At 28.9% G+C, this 17,453-nt stretch overlaps 6 protein-coding genes across 7 annotated transcripts; 2 read left to right on the plus strand and 4 right to left on the minus strand.

Moving 5' to 3' along the window:
• Positions 1-3,763: 3,763 nt before the first annotated feature.
• LOC125066739 (delta(14)-sterol reductase TM7SF2) lies at positions 3,764-6,604 on the minus strand. Its single transcript, XM_047674985.1, has 3 exons — positions 5,060-6,604; positions 4,471-4,891; positions 3,764-4,192 (listed from the first exon to the last, which is right to left on the minus strand). The coding sequence occupies exons 1-3, from the start codon at positions 6,350-6,352 to the stop codon at positions 3,906-3,908; spliced, it is 2,001 nt and encodes a 666-aa protein (XP_047530941.1). The 5' UTR covers positions 6,353-6,604; the 3' UTR covers positions 3,764-3,905.
• A 1,768-nt stretch (positions 6,605-8,372) lies between these two features.
• On the minus strand, positions 8,373-10,252 carry LOC125066714 (probable phospholipid hydroperoxide glutathione peroxidase). Its single transcript, XM_047674946.1, has 4 exons — positions 10,091-10,252; positions 9,688-9,893; positions 9,402-9,565; positions 8,373-8,706 (listed from the first exon to the last, which is right to left on the minus strand). Exons 1-4 carry the CDS (start codon positions 10,177-10,179, stop codon positions 8,563-8,565), a joined length of 603 nt encoding a protein of 200 aa, XP_047530902.1. The 5' UTR covers positions 10,180-10,252; the 3' UTR covers positions 8,373-8,562.
• Positions 10,253-10,549: 297 nt separating this feature from the next.
• LOC125066997 (iron-sulfur cluster assembly scaffold protein IscU-like) lies at positions 10,550-11,548 on the plus strand. The gene is made up of 3 exons (XM_047675356.1): positions 10,550-10,779; positions 10,860-11,163; positions 11,254-11,548. Exons 1-3 carry the CDS (start codon positions 10,687-10,689, stop codon positions 11,325-11,327), a joined length of 471 nt encoding a protein of 156 aa, XP_047531312.1. The 5' UTR covers positions 10,550-10,686; the 3' UTR covers positions 11,328-11,548.
• A 357-nt stretch (positions 11,549-11,905) lies between these two features.
• LOC125066998 (protein Son-like) lies at positions 11,906-13,918 on the minus strand. 2 transcript variants are annotated; one of them, XM_047675358.1, is made up of 5 exons: positions 13,715-13,918; positions 13,296-13,487; positions 12,689-12,856; positions 12,458-12,554; positions 11,906-12,149 (listed from the first exon to the last, which is right to left on the minus strand). In XM_047675358.1, exons 2-5 carry the CDS (start codon positions 13,449-13,451, stop codon positions 12,127-12,129), a joined length of 444 nt encoding a protein of 147 aa, XP_047531314.1. In that variant the 5' UTR covers positions 13,452-13,487; positions 13,715-13,918; the 3' UTR covers positions 11,906-12,126. The 2 variants fall into 2 exon arrangements, with proteins under 2 accessions (XP_047531314.1, XP_047531313.1); XM_047675357.1 differs by having other exon boundaries at positions 12,453-12,554.
• A 327-nt stretch (positions 13,919-14,245) lies between these two features.
• On the minus strand, positions 14,246-16,125 carry LOC125066994 (probable phospholipid hydroperoxide glutathione peroxidase). The gene is made up of 4 exons (XM_047675354.1): positions 15,964-16,125; positions 15,561-15,766; positions 15,275-15,438; positions 14,246-14,579 (listed from the first exon to the last, which is right to left on the minus strand). Exons 1-4 carry the CDS (start codon positions 16,050-16,052, stop codon positions 14,436-14,438), a joined length of 603 nt encoding a protein of 200 aa, XP_047531310.1. The 5' UTR covers positions 16,053-16,125; the 3' UTR covers positions 14,246-14,435.
• Positions 16,126-16,422: 297 nt separating this feature from the next.
• Positions 16,423-17,422, plus strand: LOC125066995 (iron-sulfur cluster assembly scaffold protein IscU-like). The gene is made up of 3 exons (XM_047675355.1): positions 16,423-16,652; positions 16,733-17,036; positions 17,127-17,422. Exons 1-3 carry the CDS (start codon positions 16,560-16,562, stop codon positions 17,198-17,200), a joined length of 471 nt encoding a protein of 156 aa, XP_047531311.1. The 5' UTR covers positions 16,423-16,559; the 3' UTR covers positions 17,201-17,422.
• The last annotated feature ends 31 nt before the right edge of the window (positions 17,423-17,453 follow it).

The raw sequence follows: 17,453 nt of genomic DNA on the forward strand, positions 1-17,453 counted from the left end.
GATGGAACTTCAGTTAATATCGAATGATATTTATAAACGCCAATGGCTATTTTTTTTTTCATTGTTTCTCACTAACTTATGTCAACGGTATTCTTTAAGATCATTGCTAATCATGTATTGAATTATATCATGCTTAAGAGAATCAAGGCGAGTAAATAAGCAGTATATACAAGTAAGAACCGTAATATATTAAGGGTACAGTACTACTTAGGTACCTACTTAATTTTATTAAAACATACTAACCCTATAAAAATATTTTTTTTATAATACTTAAATCATTACTATTTAAAATGTATTCGTTTGCCCGAAATAATTCATAATGCAGTTATTTTCACTATTTTTAGTTTAATACAATACTATATATAACGTAACGTATAGTATATGTAACGTTGCGATGCAGTAGTATTTGTATACGGCTCCTATATCTGTCCGTGGCGGGAGTTCTTCAATTTAGAAATATGGGTTATGATTAAAATGAATATTAATAATTATTGTTTTAAAATGTATTTGAGGATTACGTTGACAAATATGTATTTGCTTATGACTGATTTGAAGTAAAAATACGAAACTATTCATAATTTTACTTAGAGCATTATAAATAACATGTATATTACATACTATCTGTAAATTCGTAACCGTTTTTAATTATTATTTTAAATGTCAAAGAAGGAATGACGAAAATAGGATTGCGGTATATACGTGCTAGATATAATATACCGTGAAATCGGTTAAAGAATGATGTCGTAAATGACGTCAAATACTACACGTAAATAAATTAAAAAATATTATTTGCTTCATACCTAAAACACGTAGAAAACAGCACTCTAAAATTATAGACATTGTGACGTTTGTTGGTTTACGATTTGTACAACTTCTTAATTCTAAATTCATGACAAACAACTAAGTACCTAATGATTACCATTTTTAAGTGCTATAAAAGTTACATGTACATTACTACAGAATATCTAATAAATAACTAACAGAGAATATTTTCTAAACAGGTTCGTTTGTCATCTGCAATGTAAATATTTAATTGTACATAATGCGATTAAATAGAATTAAAATGTATATTTTCATAGTAAATGTTAAATGGAACCAAATAACTAGTCGGCTTATAATACGTTTATAATAATATATAAATGAACGTCACATAAGTTGTTAAATTAATATTTAAAGCGAATTATGCTTGTAAAAGTCTTATTACACCTCTGTGTCCAGTTTTTATGTTTCCACTAATCACTATATGATTTGCATATTTTGTATTTTTTTCTTAATAACGTAAAATTATTGGTCGAGCTTAAATAGATAAGATATTTGTCTTCCTAAACAGTAATCGTTTAGTTTTTATTATGAAGCAATAGTCAAGACCGCTTTTTCGTATTACAATGAATTAAATACATACAAGATTAGTACCGCAAATTGTGGACGAAATCGAGTTTATTGTTATATAATGCTCTTTTTTATTATAATGCCATGATAATGCCTACCAAAATTTATGACCAAATATTTCGTATTACACCTTAAATATGTACTTGTAATACAAGAGAGCGATGATAATTTTCCTTATTATATATGTTTTTAAAATGTGATCGAATTACTTTATATTCAAATGGACAAATTCTTATTTACAAACGTTAATCGGTCGTATTTACACGATGTCTTCATGTTTTGAATATACTAATAAAGATGAATTCACCTGCTTAACTTTTATAAGGTAAGGTGTACTCTTTTGTTTCGACATGCCAAATTGGTTTTTGAATTTCAATACCTATAATTACAATAAAGTTCATATGTTCTAATTTGTGCCAAAATCAAAATCTTTATTGGATGTATTTATAAATGGTTCGTTTTGATTTAAAAGATAACTAATAATAAATGGGAACTAAAATTAAAAACAATAATTGATATCCAGCCAATTGATTATTGCAAATAAAAATGTTAAGTATATATAAAAACACTTAATTTATTATGTTTTATGAGGACATATTAGGATTAAGGAAGTGCTTAATAATTACAACCATAAAATTGTACTTACTCTAGTCACGTTTCCATTAAAGTTCATCCATCATGTTGTATAAATCTGAAATTGCTGTGTAGGTAATTTTGCAATCTTTATCTGGCACTTATGGCCTACTAGACCTAAACGTAACTATAAATTGATGTTAAATTCATGAGTCCACGTACTAGACTAAATGAGCAGGTACTTGGTGTTAGTTTATTTAGTAGTCGTAATTGCTGTTACCTTTGCATGAATCATTGTAGTTAGGCAGCAGAATAAAAACAGTGATCTAATTTAATAAATGCTACACGAATTACATATCAGTAACCTGTCAACTTTGAATATTTTCGGTAGCTTTTTTTAAATAAATTTATTTCATATTGCATTTATTGTTGTCATTAAATAAATAAGTTCAAAACAAATTGAATGTATATCGACAACACAATCGATATTCACTGTAACAATGTTTATTAAATTAGCGACATTAATAAATGCATACTATACTTCACATAAGAAGCGTTTATTATCGCTGCCAGCGTTTTTCTAGCATCGTATGAAGTATCCATGAGTACCATCGTAATAAGTCGATTTTAATGAATACTTTGTTAGAAACAGAGATTATAATTAGATATGTATTTGAATATTGAATTGTTTATTTACAAATGTATGTGTATTTTTTAGAAAAATAAATAAATTAATATACTTCGACTTTTATTGTCGTTCAACCCACATAAAATGTATCATATATATAAGTTTAAGAAAGGATTTCAAAAGAGAAGTACCAATAACTTTCAAGTAATACAACATAGAAGCACTTTTTAGTTTATTACCAAATTATCTAAATTTCAAATAAATTGCAATCTTCTGGTTAGTTATTATTATGTCTATATATGTGCGGTTTTTAATGAGAAGAATCATATTTACTATACCAGCTTTATCACTGACAAAATCGTCATCCTAATTGCTCAATTTACACCTTTATCAAAAAAAGAGGGATCAATAGATATATCTTATATATACCCAATGATTAAAAACTAATCATTTTTCAAATAAAACAACCAAATATTTTTATACAAAAGATTATTTTTAAACAGATATTTTGGAAAAAATAGACATTTTTTTAAAACTAGACCTTATTTTAAAATTTTGAGCTTATGCCTTTCGTTGTCTCAAAAATATATGTTACTATTAGGCACATTTTATTGTTTTTCATAAAATTATCCTATAATTATAAAACGCATACACATTAAACGCAAGGCTACAATGTTCGCAACACCACGTATGTACATTACAACGATGACAACACGTTGCGGACACATGAAGGAAAAACATGATAGAAAAATGGTAGTCTAAACCTACGATGTTTTTAAAAATTGCTCGATCATTGCGAATGTTGTACATAATGTGTATGCGTTACACATCTTATATTTGTAGTATTACACACGGCAAATATTAATTAATATTCAAAATCACTACATAAATTATCGTTACTGTTATGTTAACAAAAAAAAAAGGAAAGGTAGGCGAAATAAAAAAGAGAGCTAAATTAATTTCCATTTGTCCGGTGGTATAGTTATGGCAAGGACATTCTATCCTATTTAAAAATAATGAATGCATAAAACATATGTATCATATTAAAATTTATAAGGATTATATTAAAAATAAGTCAATTGTATATAAATATAACCTAAGAATAAAAAAATTAAATTTAATACATAATGTAAAGTATAAAAAAATCTCTTCAATACAATCTTTTTCTTTGTAAAACTAAAATTATTACTAAAAATGTCAAATTGAAAAGCACTTTAAAATTGATAAATTTTAAGACATTTATTGTGAATTTTGCATGCAGTCATAAGTTACTATTCACTCTAGTCCTGAATAGGCTATTTACTAGCCAGAGAGATTATAATATTTTAGGTATAACAACAGATGGCACTCTCTTACAATACCTTTGCCATGCGGCCCCGTATCGTCGACGACATCTGTTATGGTCCCGCCACGCTCGATGTAAGAATACAATTATGGTTGCTAAAGCTGGTACGGTGGCTATGACATTGCGTGTGAGGATACCTGGCAAGGCAAGCGCTACGTGAATCATAATATCGCCTGTATAATTAGGATGGCGTAAAATACCCCAAAGGTTGGACACCAGAAGTTTCTTTCCATGAAAAGTGGGCATCGAGTCTAAGTCTGAAAAAAAAAAACAATTTATCTCCATGTCATTATATATTCCTTCCTAAAGACATCACATCCATTAAACAATATTTGTATTTACACTAACAATATTATCACATTTATTACAAACATTAACACTTGTTTTTAAAACACCATAATAATGTTAAGTAGCTCATTAAACTAATACATATTTATATAAAATATGTATTTTTTTAATATAAAAATATTTTTAAAGCCACTACTGGAAAATATTAATCAAAATTACAAATAAGCAAATAACTAGTTAAACTTACGTGTCAAGCTAGGCTGCAGTGGATTTATCCTGAATTCATGTTTAATATTGTTACTGATAAGCATTATAATTAAGCCCAGTAAGTACAGCATAGAAGCAGCTATTAGTATATTACTTGATAGTTGTAAATCAATATTTGCGACATATTTTGATATTGTTGTAAAATAGAAAGGGTATAGAGCACTTGAAACAATTTGAAGATACCCCAAACCCTCCGATTGCCAATAAAATGTTGTTATGATTTTTTTCTCTCCCAGTATAAAGTATAGCGCATAAACAATTTGCATGGTGCTAAACACCAATAAAGTTGGCTTAACTTGTACTTTGTCTAGAATCTCCATAAATGTATCCCATGATATGCTATCAATTTCTGTCAGTTGGATAGAAAAGCCATGTCTGAAGATTAATATTGCCAAAATTAGCTGAAATAATAAATTAATCAAAGCATTACTTAAGTAAAAGTAATTTTATTACAATAGGCAGTTTACAAAGAAACTCAACAAAACTATACTAAATTTTATTCTAAAGTAGTGATTTAAACAAGAATATTTAATGGAAAATTAATAGAAATATATTTATATCATACTTACAGTACTAATGTTGGATATTCTTGATAACCACAGTTTCACATTAACCTTCATGAAATAGCAATGTATCTGTCGGCCCATGAAGCCATCATATAAAACTTGTCCAGATGTAGCATATGGATTTAAGTCTCTATCATCAACTTTCAAACTCTTTAGGTGTAATATTATTACCAGAAACAATGCAATCAGATAAGACGTTGTGGCCATTTTTAAATAGGACATTAGAAGTGAATCAATAATGAAATATTTGTAGTAGTCCAAAGCAAATAATATATTTAAAGTACAAAAACATGAAAAAAATGCATTGAAACAATACTTTTTTCCCTGTTCATCAACTTCTTTAGTCCCAAATATTGGTATAGACAGAAAGATGGCTTGCAAAACAATATTACTGATAACAAAAAAAGATACTTGAGTATTGAACCAGTTAAATACTGATGTAAATTTAAATAGCTCCAGAAGTGATACGGAGGAGCAAGATTTTGAGCATGATATTAAGATGTAGAAAACTGTCAATGGTATTAATAAAGATAAGGCTGCTGCACCTATCCTACCACCAAATTCATAACGATTACTTATTTGAGACAGTGTCACACTGCTGCGCAATGGAGTTGCAAGCTTTCTCGACACAGATTGAGATTTTTCTCTGAGTAAGATATCATCAGTATTTTCATCATCAGAATATGTATCTATAGACTTACTGATTGACTTACTTATTGATTTACTTAGTGACTTACTGAAGCTTTGTCTCATATCAGGTACACTATCAACAATATCCCTCAACCGGCTAGATCTGCGTGGGAGATTATCGTCAAAACTTTTTCTATTTCTCAGACTGTAAATATCACTCACTGAATGTATACTCTCAAGTCCATTCGTTTTTTCATCACGAACCGATGACTCTATTTTCGGTATCGTTGCAGGGATATCTTTGATTGAGTATTCAAAACGCCTCGATCGCGTGCTTTTTAAGATTTCTATTTTGGAAGACAAGTTTTCTAATTTAACTTCGACATCTTTCTTAATGCCAGGTCGTTTGGCAGGAGATTTAGGCACCGACGCTTCTTTTTCTTCTTTAGCTTCCTTCACAACTCTCGAAGGTGATTTGCGAGCTGGATATTTAGAGGAAGACTTTCGACTTGGGGACTTGCGGGAGGGTGATTTTTGAGTCAAACGAACGGTTGGTGAACTTTTTCGTTTTCTGGCGGGAGACCGCGTCGGTGATACTCCTTTACGAGTGCGCGGCGGGCTGGTCTCAATAAGACTCTGTCTTACCCGGCCACTTCTTGTAGACATTATTGTTCACTAATATTTACACAACCCGTGAAACAACTTCTGATATTAATTGTAAAATTATGACATGACCACACGCAAAGATTTTCAGTTTTACTGAAAATACACAAACAAGGAACGTTCAGAGAAGCCGTTAATATTGTTTTTAAAGAGACTGTTATCATTCAAGAATCATATACAAAATACTATCTGATATACGTAACTAATTCGTAATTCACAATTTGTATTCAAGAATCTATGCTATGCCAAGCGTCAACGACGCTCGAATAATTTTGAAAAAAAAATGCTATGATTGGTTTAAAGCAGTTGGCGCTATCAACAACGGACACGGGAAGTTGCAGTTTGCTATCTCCCTTTAGACCATTAGAGAGAAAAAGAAAGCTTATTTCAATGCTAGCAACTTCAATCATCCGATTATCGAATCGTAGGATTGGATCACGATCATACGTATTTTTATCGTATTTAGGTGCATCCAGACATGCGCGGTGAAGACATTTTAAATTATTTTTTTTGACAGTTTTTTGTTTAATATGTACACTCAAGTTAATTACTAACCACTGTTTTATTTTTATTTTATACGTTCTGATTAGTTATTTATTCATAAGTATCCGTTCGTCTTATGCTATCCTTTAATTAAATATTAAATTGAATTATTAATTTTATTTATCTTTTCGAACCTTACCTCACCTCATTACATTACATAACCTCACCAACTAGAAATTGTACAACCTTGATTTCTATATAATAGTATGTTGGCATTAGTAATTTTTAATTTTATCTCATTGTTGTACTTTTTGGTTACTGTTTTTAGCATAAGTATAACCAAATAAAAATATAGCTTTGGTTGACAGTAGTTGTGACTTGTAAGGGTTGGTGGACTGAATATCAGATAGGTACAACCCACAAGCTGAGTCCTAGACTCCACTACTCAGGAATTATCTTAAGTTGGAAACAATTTTCTATTATTATTTTTTACTGTTTCCAATTTCATTTTACTTTATTTAGTTTACAAAGAATTAATCTCCTCTCGGCTCTCGCTGACTTAGACAACTCTCAAGTCCAAGACTTTTTACCGGCGGTTTTTACAAGTCGTTTAATATTAATTAATCTGAACCAAAACTTGTAATCAAATGAATCGAAGCAAATTAGAAAATATTTAACTAATTTACCAAAATTACTGTCTCCTTACTGTAGACAATCTACTTAAAGATTATATTTAGAACTTGTAAATTAATCAAAATCTCAATTGTATCTCCTTTATGTAGACTATTTAGTTTCGTTATATAAATCTGCTGTAAACTACGCTACTGTCAGTAAATCCCGAAAATTATAAGGCCTAACGAAATTATTACACCTGATTATATTATAATCATTAATCAACATAACTTGGTCATGAGACGAGAGATCACTCGCACAGTTCCTACATTAGGGCTCAGAGGGCACAATCCACTACTATCTTTACATATACCTTTATTCCTTTGCCTAGAAGATAGAACAAAATATTATTATATTTAATTTGTTACTAAATTATAAAGTTCAATGTCAATCAAAGATCATAATATTTTAACATAACTAATCAAATTACTTTGACCATACATAAGATACACTAAAACAGTAGCATAGTAGGCTAATGTAATGCCACAACTTGATTGAATCTAAAAATCTATAATCTGTCTAGAATATTCTATATGTATTTCTTTAGTAGAAAGTTGCCAGTAAATAGGAAAAATAAACACAACTATAATTCAATTTAATAGTTATTAAGTAAATTGTTATCAGTATTGATATATCATATACATTTTAATACATTATTGGATTTATTGTTTTGAATAGATAATAAAACTGGTTTAAATTGCACTTTGCAATTTAAACCAGTTTTATGTGCAATTTTACTATATAATAAAATAAAAGCCTGTCTTAATTCTCAGCAAGTTTTACAACATATTAGCAATGTATGAGCAAATCAATCTTTTACTTGTTTGAATATAATACAGGTGACTAGTGTATCAATTAAATAAAAAGACAATTCTGAAAAATATATATCAATTATTTATTTATTGCTTTAACAAAAACCTTAACAATAAATATACAGTGCATTAACTTTGGATATTCATTATATATATCAAAATCAATATTTCATTACAAAACAGATAAAGCTTATTAAATAAGTGCTACAATGACATTATTGATTTTGTGAAATGCCACTAATAACTTTACCAATATTTTTCAAGAGACTTTACTAAGTCCAATGGATCAGTATTTGGGCCATGTCTTTCAACAGGGGTTCCATTTTTATCAACAATAAATTTAGTAAAATTCCATTTAATAAAACTGCCCAAAGTACCTCCTTGTTTATTCTGAAAAAAAAGGATATCTTAAGACAATCATCAAAAGTATTGATTTAAAGACTATATATGTATATTAAACCAAGCAATGTTACTTAGTTACAAATTATAGCCAACAATAGAAATTCAGGGTTATTAAAGATCAATAAGGAATACATGACCAATTCATATGAATAGTTAATGTGCAAATCGAGTAAAGGCTTTATTGATTTTTATTTATTTATAGATTAGTACTATCAGATAAGGTGTATTTACAAACAAAAAGGATGTTATAGCATTTTATTTTAAACAAATTGACATTAAATTGAATATAAAATTGACAAATATCAATTGCATGCACTTTTTGATACATACCATTTAAAAAAGTGTTTGCATTTGATATTTATGCCTACCAACTATACCAATACCAACTATACTAACCAACCTATACCAAGAAATTTAAGCATAATATTATCAGTTATTTTTTAGTTATTCTACTTATACTTGAAAGTGATTACAATTGGATAATTTAAATACTTGCAGTTAAAAACTCAAAATTTTTCTAAGACAATTCTCCAAAAACATTTCTTATTTTAAATTAATTTATTTAGTCTAAAAAGATTTACATTTTTATTGAAGTTATTAGCATATTTTTAATGTACACTTTATTATTAGATATACAGTAAGATCTGTTATTATCTTGAAGATAACAGTTGTATTAAACTTACCTTCAAAAATTTCCACAATGGGTGTGCTGAATCGCCATTGACATCAATCTTTTCAAACAAGTCAAATTTGACCTTTCTGTCACTTGCAAAACAAACTATTTCTTCAGAGTTTCCAGGCTCTTGACCAGCAAATTGGTTACATGGGAATGCCAAAATGCGTAGTCCTACACAAAATAATAAATATAAAAAAGTTAAAATATATAACAAATTAGCTTTTCTTATAATACATATATTTTGAGTTTTGTTGTTTACTTATTCTTGGCTGTATTATAAATTTAAGACTCACCCTTACTTTCAGCGTATTGATCATAAAGTTCATTGAGTTGTTTGTAATTGTTCGCTGTAAGACCACACTGGGACGCAACATTGACAATGATACAAACATGACCTTTATATACATCAAGTTTAATATCTTCTCCTTTGATGTTTTTCACTGTAAACTCATGGATGCTCGTAGCATTTTTGTAATCTGGATTATTTTCTGCCATATTTCTGTTGACGAATTAATATCATACACGGATAAAATAAAATATTAATTATCATACAAATAAAATGTAGGTAATGTAATTATATTATGGTGCAATGTAAACAAATAACATACCGGTCACCGGTTCGTTATTATATAACAACGATAATTCATTAATTTATTTTATTTCATTATTTATACACAAATTACATTCAATACTTACATAGTACTAAGTTGAACTCGAGCTAAGCAAAATAGATTTCCAAAAGCAGGCACAACAAGCCTTGATATCGTTCTAAATCCGATTGTCATGTTATTGATTAGAAATTTATTATTATAGTTCCAACTCCTACCGGTTGATTCTGAGGTGCATTTAAATAGACAGTTAGTCATTGCTTACATGATAATATAGGTCTTGTTTAAAAGGAAAGTAGTTTTTCGACAGTAGTTTTAAAATTATTAGTTTTGTTTTATAGTTATATTGGAATAGAAAGAAATATATAGTTTCAGTACTTAGTAGAAGTAGAATGGCCTGTATTCTTGGTGCATTTAAAAAGATTAATGTTTAATATTATTTATAGTTTTGATAAAAATATATATATTATATTTAAAGGAAAACCGATTTTACGTTACATAAAAGTTTCAACTTTTACCTATCAGAATCGTTTATCTATGATTTTGACGTAAATCTGACAACTAGCTGACAAATCGAATTTGTTCCATGCAAATCGGTAATTCGAAACAAGCTACATAGTAAAGAAAGATTGTAAAGTTCAACTTAATTCAAGTAATAACTCTTGACTCTCGAATCTCTTAAGTATGGCTTATTTATTCTCCAATATATGGAGATGTCTATGTGTGAGAAATCGCGCTGCGCTCAACGTCGTACAAACTGCGTCGTATCATGCCAATGTAAGTTTTTCACGTACAATGCCAAGGTTTATCGATTTATCTCTTATGGATATTATTAATAGGGAATTTATATTTTTTAGGTAATTGATCATTACGAAAATCCTCGCAATGTTGGATCACTAGATAAGAAGGACAGAAATGTAGGAACAGGTTTAGTAGGTGCTCCAGCTTGTGGCGATGTTATGAAATTGCAGATAAAAGTTGACGACGACGGTAAAATCATTGATGCAAAATTCAAAACGTTTGGATGTGGTTCTGCAATTGCTTCAAGTTCCCTGGCCACGGAATGGGTTAAAGGCAAAACTGTGGATGAGGCTTTAAAATTAAAGAATACAGACATTGCTAAGGAACTTTCATTGCCTCCTGTCAAGCTGCATTGTTCTAGTAAGTTTAATTCTCGTTTATTCATTTCAATTCATAAGTCTTTAAATGATATGTTTAATAATTTAATTTTATCATTACTTCTATTTTAAGTGCTTGCTGAGGATGCTATTAAGGCTGCACTCTCGGACTATAGGATCAAGCAACAAGAAGCTGATAAAAAATAAATGCAATATGTAGTTTTAGATAATGTTTGGAACAGATCTGTGATTGTAAAGGGAAGTATCTGGTTATGAAAAAAAATAAAGAATAGTCTAAACATTACATGTTAACCACTTTGAAAAATTTATCTATTGTCATTATGTGTTGTATTAATAGAATCGGGATATAATTATTCCAAAGTGTAGAATTCCCTTTCATAGTAATATTAATCAATTGTTATGTTAGATAATAAATTATGTGAATAACAAATTGGTGGTTTAATTAATCCTTTATAATTTTTGTAAACAATGATATTAAATGTATATAGTTTTTTTTTTATTTAAGTTCTTGCAAACTACAATATGAATAAACATTTCGCAATTTTTTATATTCCTATCAGAAATCAATTTGTAGGATTCTGAGCAGGAAAAGCTAATCTTATAGTGTGTGATATAGGTCAATAACATTAAAATGTATTATTACTCTTTTGAATGGTCCATAAATTGTGCTTAATCCCATTAAACTGAAATATGTTTTTTTTACATCAATAAATTCTAAAGATCAAGAGGATTATCACTAATTGGTAAACATCTAAATGAAAACATCAATTTTAATAAATTTATTTAATAAATCCATGAATGGTCTAACGACCAACAAAACTTTTGTTAGGTTGTTGGGTTCTTCAATCTTGCAATTTTTAGGAGCAGTCTGGAGTTTAGCAATTTGCAGTTTTACAATCCTTTGCCTTGGAAAGAATGTAAAGTTGTCGGTTTGGGTCTCTCTAATCTCTCCCTGGTTCTGTCGCATTATTGTCTCTTCAGTTGGCTAGTTCTTGTGACTGGAGTTGCCTAAGTTCAGGAGTAGATTATAATATATTATTAGTGTATAATTTTTACTACCCATGAATGTAAAGGAAGTATAAAAAAATACTTTTATATCATATTTTTACCAATATTAGCAATGAATTTAATCATATAATCAAAATATTTACACACAAAAAGAATTAGCTGCTTTGTGAAATATTAACAGTTTTATATTTGAATTTAATATTAGACTGTAATGTAATAATGTTAAACATTATTAAAAAAAAAGAAATGTGTAACACATTTATTACAGTATAAATATAAAAATTGTCTTATTTTCTAGGTTACAATGCCTAATTTTTGTAGAGCTAGTTGTGCTGCATCAGCTTTTGCTTGCTTCTTGTTTGCACTAGCCACTGCAGGCTGATATTCAACACCTGCAACCTTCACCTGTAAGGAGAAAATGTAATGAAATGTTGTTAAAATAATGTAAATAACATTATGTAACAATGTTACTTTAAAAATCACTATGCAATTGTCACTATAAACATAAGTATTTCTTTTTATATTAAATGAGAACAAACCTTGAATAGAAAGTTTTTTTTATGATCAGGACCACACTCAAAACATAAGTTATATTCAGGTGGCCCTAATTTCTGTTTTGAGCAATATTCTCCGAGTAAAGATACAGGATGTTTTCCACCAGCCACTAATGGAGCAGAGCCTCTTCGACCCAATCGTTGGGGTTTCATCTGCAATAAAAAATATATTTTATTAATAGCCACATCATCAGTATTTCTTTGCTTTGGGAACAAACAGTAGCATGAAATTAGTTTTAGCATTACCATAAGTTTTATAGAATCATAGTGATTCTTGGAAATGCTAGTTGGTGGATTCCCCATCCTCATATGTAGTTAAGATGCTAATATGATCAACCAACAGATATGCTAAATCACCATAGCCAATAATTACTTTCAATTTGTTATCAACATTAATAATTACAGTTCAAATTAAACAATTCTGATAGTGAGATTTAAGATATTTTGGTCATTGTGACTTAATTACTAGATAGATAGATTTTTATGAAAACCGAACCCAAGCAATTAATTTTGAATAAGCAAATTCATTCATTAATTATGACGACACAAAAAAAAAACTACAGTAACATGCATAGGAGTATGCTTTACTTACACTTTTTCCATGTCTGCTACTGACCTCTTCTTTGGATGTTAAGCCTCTTGTGTCCAACTTAACTTCTAAAAGAAGAGGTTGTAATGTTCCTGTTCCTTCTTTGCCCAAACCTTGTCCGGGTGTCCAACCCATCTTCTGAAGAAGTTGCATCCCCATACCGCCTTCAACAGGCGCAGCACGAACTAGTTGATCCTATGTTCAAATACTTGATTTAATAATAATTACAAACTAAATTATTTACACAAAATAAAATGTTTTGATTAGTTTTTTTCTTTAGTTACACCTATATAGTCCCTCGAATTGTACTGATATTTTAATTTATTCCTACGGTAACAACACAAGAACTTCACTTTTCAATGATATATTTTTTGTGTATATGTCTTCTCTTGTACATTTTTCTTCCTTTTTGAGTTCCTTACCTTTGCAACGGGTACATTATTTGCACCTATGGTCGACGGCGGTGCGTCTATCGAAGTGCTCGCGTCTCCTTATCTTTTAAAAGCTGCAACAAATATTCAAGATTTCCCCATTTAAGCCTAGTTTATCTTGGAGACCGGTTGATTTTATCCAAAAAATCACTAGACTATATAATGTACATGGACTGACTAAGTTAAACAGTGCTTGGGCAGTAGAAAGTTGCCAGTAAATAGGAAAAATAAACACAACTATAATTCAATTTAATAGTTATTAAGTAAATTGTTATCAGTATTGATATATCATATACATTTTAATACATTATTGGATTTATTGTTTTGAATAGATAATAAAACTGGTTTAAATTGCACTTTGCAATTTAAACCAGTTTTATGTGCAATTTTACTATATAATAAAATAAAAGCCTGTCTTAATTCTCAGCAAGTTTTACAACATATTAGCAATGTATGAGCAAATCAATCTTTTACTTGTTTGAATATAATACAGGTGACTAGTGTATCAATTAAATAAAAAGACAATTCTGAAAAATATATATCAATTATTTATTTATTGCTTTAACAAAAACCTTAACAATAAATATACAGTGCATTAACTTTGGATATTCATTATATATATCAAAATCAATATTTCATTACAAAACAGATAAAGCTTATTAAATAAGTGCTACAATGACATTATTGATTTTGTGAAATGCCACTAATAACTTTACCAATATTTTTCAAGAGACTTTACTAAGTCCAATGGATCAGTATTTGGGCCATGTCTTTCAACAGGGGTTCCATTTTTATCAACAATAAATTTAGTAAAATTCCATTTAATAAAACTGCCCAAAGTACCTCCTTGTTTATTCTGAAAAAAAAGGATATCTTAAGACAATCATCAAAAGTATTGATTTAAAGACTATATATGTATATTAAACCAAGCAATGTTACTTAGTTACAAATTATAGCCAACAATAGAAATTCAGGGTTATTAAAGATCAATAAGGAATACATGACCAATTCATATGAATAGTTAATGTGCAAATCGAGTAAAGGCTTTATTGATTTTTATTTATTTATAGATTAGTACTATCAGATAAGGTGTATTTACAAACAAAAAGGATGTTATAGCATTTTATTTTAAACAAATTGACATTAAATTGAATATAAAATTGACAAATATCAATTGCATGCACTTTTTGATACATACCATTTAAAAAAGTGTTTGCATTTGATATTTATGCCTACCAACTATACCAATACCAACTATACTAACCAACCTATACCAAGAAATTTAAGCATAATATTATCAGTTATTTTTTAGTTATTCTACTTATACTTGAAAGTGATTACAATTGGATAATTTAAATACTTGCAGTTAAAAACTCAAAATTTTTCTAAGACAATTCTCCAAAAACATTTCTTATTTTAAATTAATTTATTTAGTCTAAAAAGATTTACATTTTTATTGAAGTTATTAGCATATTTTTAATGTACACTTTATTATTAGATATACAGTAAGATCTGTTATTATCTTGAAGATAACAGTTGTATTAAACTTACCTTCAAAAATTTCCACAATGGGTGTGCTGAATCGCCATTGACATCAATCTTTTCAAACAAGTCAAATTTGACCTTTCTGTCACTTGCAAAACAAACTATTTCTTCAGAGTTTCCAGGCTCTTGACCAGCAAATTGGTTACATGGGAATGCCAAAATGCGTAGTCCTACACAAAATAATAAATATAAAAAAGTTAAAATATATAACAAATTAGCTTTTCTTATAATACATATATTTTGAGTTTTGTTGTTTACTTATTCTTGGCTGTATTATAAATTTAAGACTCACCCTTACTTTCAGCGTATTGATCATAAAGTTCATTGAGTTGTTTGTAATTGTTCGCTGTAAGACCACACTGGGACGCAACATTGACAATGATACAAACATGACCTTTATATACATCAAGTTTAATATCTTCTCCTTTGATGTTTTTCACTGTAAACTCATGGATGCTCGTAGCATTTTTGTAATCTGGATTATTTTCTGCCATATTTCTGTTGACGAATTAATATCATACACGGATAAAATAAAATATTAATTATCATACAAATAAAATGTAGGTAATGTAATTATATTATGGTGCAATGTAAACAAATAACATACCGGTCACCGGTTCGTTATTATATAACAACGATAATTCATTAATTTATTTTATTTCATTATTTATACACAAATTACATTCAATACTTACATAGTACTAAGTTGAACTCGAGCTAAGCAAAATAGATTTCCAAAAGCAGGCACAACAAGCCTTGATATCGTTCTAAATCCGATTGTCATGTTATTGATTAGAAATTTATTATTATAGTTCCAACTCCTACCGGTTGATTCTGAGGTGCATTTAAATAGACAGTTAGTCATTGCTTACATGATAATATAGGTCTTGTTTAAAAGGAAAGTAGTTTTTCGACAGTAGTTTTAAAATTATTAGTTTTGTTTTATAGTTATATTGGAATAGAAAGAAATATATAGTTTCAGTACTTAGTAGAAGTAGAATGGCCTGTATTCTTGGTGCATTTAAAAAGATTAATGTTTAATATTATTTATAGTTTTGATAAAAATATATATATTATATTTAAAGGAAAACCGATTTTACGTTACATAAAAGTTTCAACTTTTACCTATCAGAATCGTTTATCTATGATTTTGACGTAAATCTGACAACTAGCTGACAAATCGAATTTGTTCCATGCAAATCGGTAATTCGAAACAAGCTACATAGTAAAGAAAGATTGTAAAGTTCAACTTAATTCAAGTAATAACTCTTGACTCTCGAATCTCTTAAGTATGGCTTATTTATTCTCCAATATATGGAGATGTCTATGTGTGAGAAATCGCGCTGCGCTCAACGTCGTACAAACTGCGTCGTATCATGCCAATGTAAGTTTTTCACGTACAATGCCAAGGTTTATCGATTTATCTCTTATGGATATTATTAATAGGGAATTTATATTTTTTAGGTAATTGATCATTACGAAAATCCTCGCAATGTTGGATCACTAGATAAGAAGGACAGAAATGTAGGAACAGGTTTAGTAGGTGCTCCAGCTTGTGGCGATGTTATGAAATTGCAGATAAAAGTTGACGACGACGGTAAAATCATTGATGCAAAATTCAAAACGTTTGGATGTGGTTCTGCAATTGCTTCAAGTTCCCTGGCCACGGAATGGGTTAAAGGCAAAACTGTGGATGAGGCTTTAAAATTAAAGAATACAGACATTGCTAAGGAACTTTCATTGCCTCCTGTCAAGCTGCATTGTTCTAGTAAGTTTAATTCTCGTTTATTCATTTCAATTCATAAGTCTTTAAATGATATGTTTAATAATTTAATTTTATCATTACTTCTATTTTAAGTGCTTGCTGAGGATGCTATTAAGGCTGCACTCTCGGACTATAGGATCAAGCAACAAGAAGCTGATAAAAAATAAATGCAATATGTAGTTTTAGATAATGTTTGGAACAGATCTGTGATTGTAAAGGGAAGTATCTGGTTATGAAAAAAAATAAAGAATAGTCTAAACATTACATGTTAACCACTTTGAAAAATTTATCTATTGTCATTATGTGTTGTATTAATAGAATCGGGATATAATTATTCCAAAGTGTAGAATTCCCTTTCATAGTAATATTAATCAATTGTTATGTTAGATAATAAATTATGTGAATAACAAATTGGTGGTT

This window comes from Vanessa atalanta, chromosome 10 (assembly GCF_905147765.1).
Source record: "Vanessa atalanta chromosome 10, ilVanAtal1.2, whole genome shotgun sequence".
NCBI lineage: Eukaryota > Metazoa > Arthropoda > Insecta > Lepidoptera > Nymphalidae > Vanessa > Vanessa atalanta.

Excerpts from the sequence above, each read along its gene's own strand:
- LOC125066739 (XM_047674985.1), bottom strand. The coding sequence starts at position 6,352 with ATGTCTACAAGAAGTGGCCGGGTAAGACAGAGTCTTATTGAGACCAGC. Across the intron at positions 4,892-5,059 it reads GAATATCCAACATTAGTACT|CTAATTTTGGCAATATTAAT; the intron begins GTAAGTATGATA and ends TTATTATTTCAG. Across the intron at positions 4,193-4,470 it reads ACTGCAGCCTAGCTTGACAC|ACTTAGACTCGATGCCCACT; the intron begins GTAAGTTTAACT and ends TTTTTTTTTCAG.
- LOC125066714 (XM_047674946.1), bottom strand. The coding sequence starts at position 10,179 with ATGACAATCGGATTTAGAACGATATCAAGGCTTGTTGTGCCTGCTTTT. Across the intron at positions 9,894-10,090 it reads CGAGTTCAACTTAGTACTAT|AAATATGGCAGAAAATAATC; the intron begins GTAAGTATTGAA and ends ATTCGTCAACAG. Across the intron at positions 9,566-9,687 it reads TCAATACGCTGAAAGTAAGG|GACTACGCATTTTGGCATTC; the intron begins GTGAGTCTTAAA and ends TATTTTGTGTAG.
- LOC125066997 (XM_047675356.1), top strand. The coding sequence starts at position 10,687 with ATGGCTTATTTATTCTCCAATATATGGAGATGTCTATGTGTGAGAAAT. Across the intron at positions 10,780-10,859 it reads CTGCGTCGTATCATGCCAAT|GTAATTGATCATTACGAAAA; the intron begins GTAAGTTTTTCA and ends TATATTTTTTAG. Across the intron at positions 11,164-11,253 it reads TGTCAAGCTGCATTGTTCTA|TGCTTGCTGAGGATGCTATT; the intron begins GTAAGTTTAATT and ends TTCTATTTTAAG.
- LOC125066998 (XM_047675357.1), bottom strand. The coding sequence starts at position 13,451 with ATGGGGATGCAACTTCTTCAGAAGATGGGTTGGACACCCGGACAAGGT. Across the intron at positions 12,555-12,688 it reads AAAAAAACTTTCTATTCAAG|GTGAAGGTTGCAGGTGTTGA; the intron begins GTTTGTTCTCAT and ends TTCTCCTTACAG. Across the intron at positions 12,150-12,452 it reads CTCTACAAAAATTAGGCATT|GCAACTCCAGTCACAAGAAC; the intron begins GTAACCTAGAAA and ends TCCTGAACTTAG.
- LOC125066994 (XM_047675354.1), bottom strand. The coding sequence starts at position 16,052 with ATGACAATCGGATTTAGAACGATATCAAGGCTTGTTGTGCCTGCTTTT. Across the intron at positions 15,767-15,963 it reads CGAGTTCAACTTAGTACTAT|AAATATGGCAGAAAATAATC; the intron begins GTAAGTATTGAA and ends ATTCGTCAACAG. Across the intron at positions 14,580-15,274 it reads CATTGTGGAAATTTTTGAAG|AATAAACAAGGAGGTACTTT; the intron begins GTAAGTTTAATA and ends CTTTTTTTTCAG.
- LOC125066995 (XM_047675355.1), top strand. The coding sequence starts at position 16,560 with ATGGCTTATTTATTCTCCAATATATGGAGATGTCTATGTGTGAGAAAT. Across the intron at positions 16,653-16,732 it reads CTGCGTCGTATCATGCCAAT|GTAATTGATCATTACGAAAA; the intron begins GTAAGTTTTTCA and ends TATATTTTTTAG. Across the intron at positions 17,037-17,126 it reads TGTCAAGCTGCATTGTTCTA|TGCTTGCTGAGGATGCTATT; the intron begins GTAAGTTTAATT and ends TTCTATTTTAAG.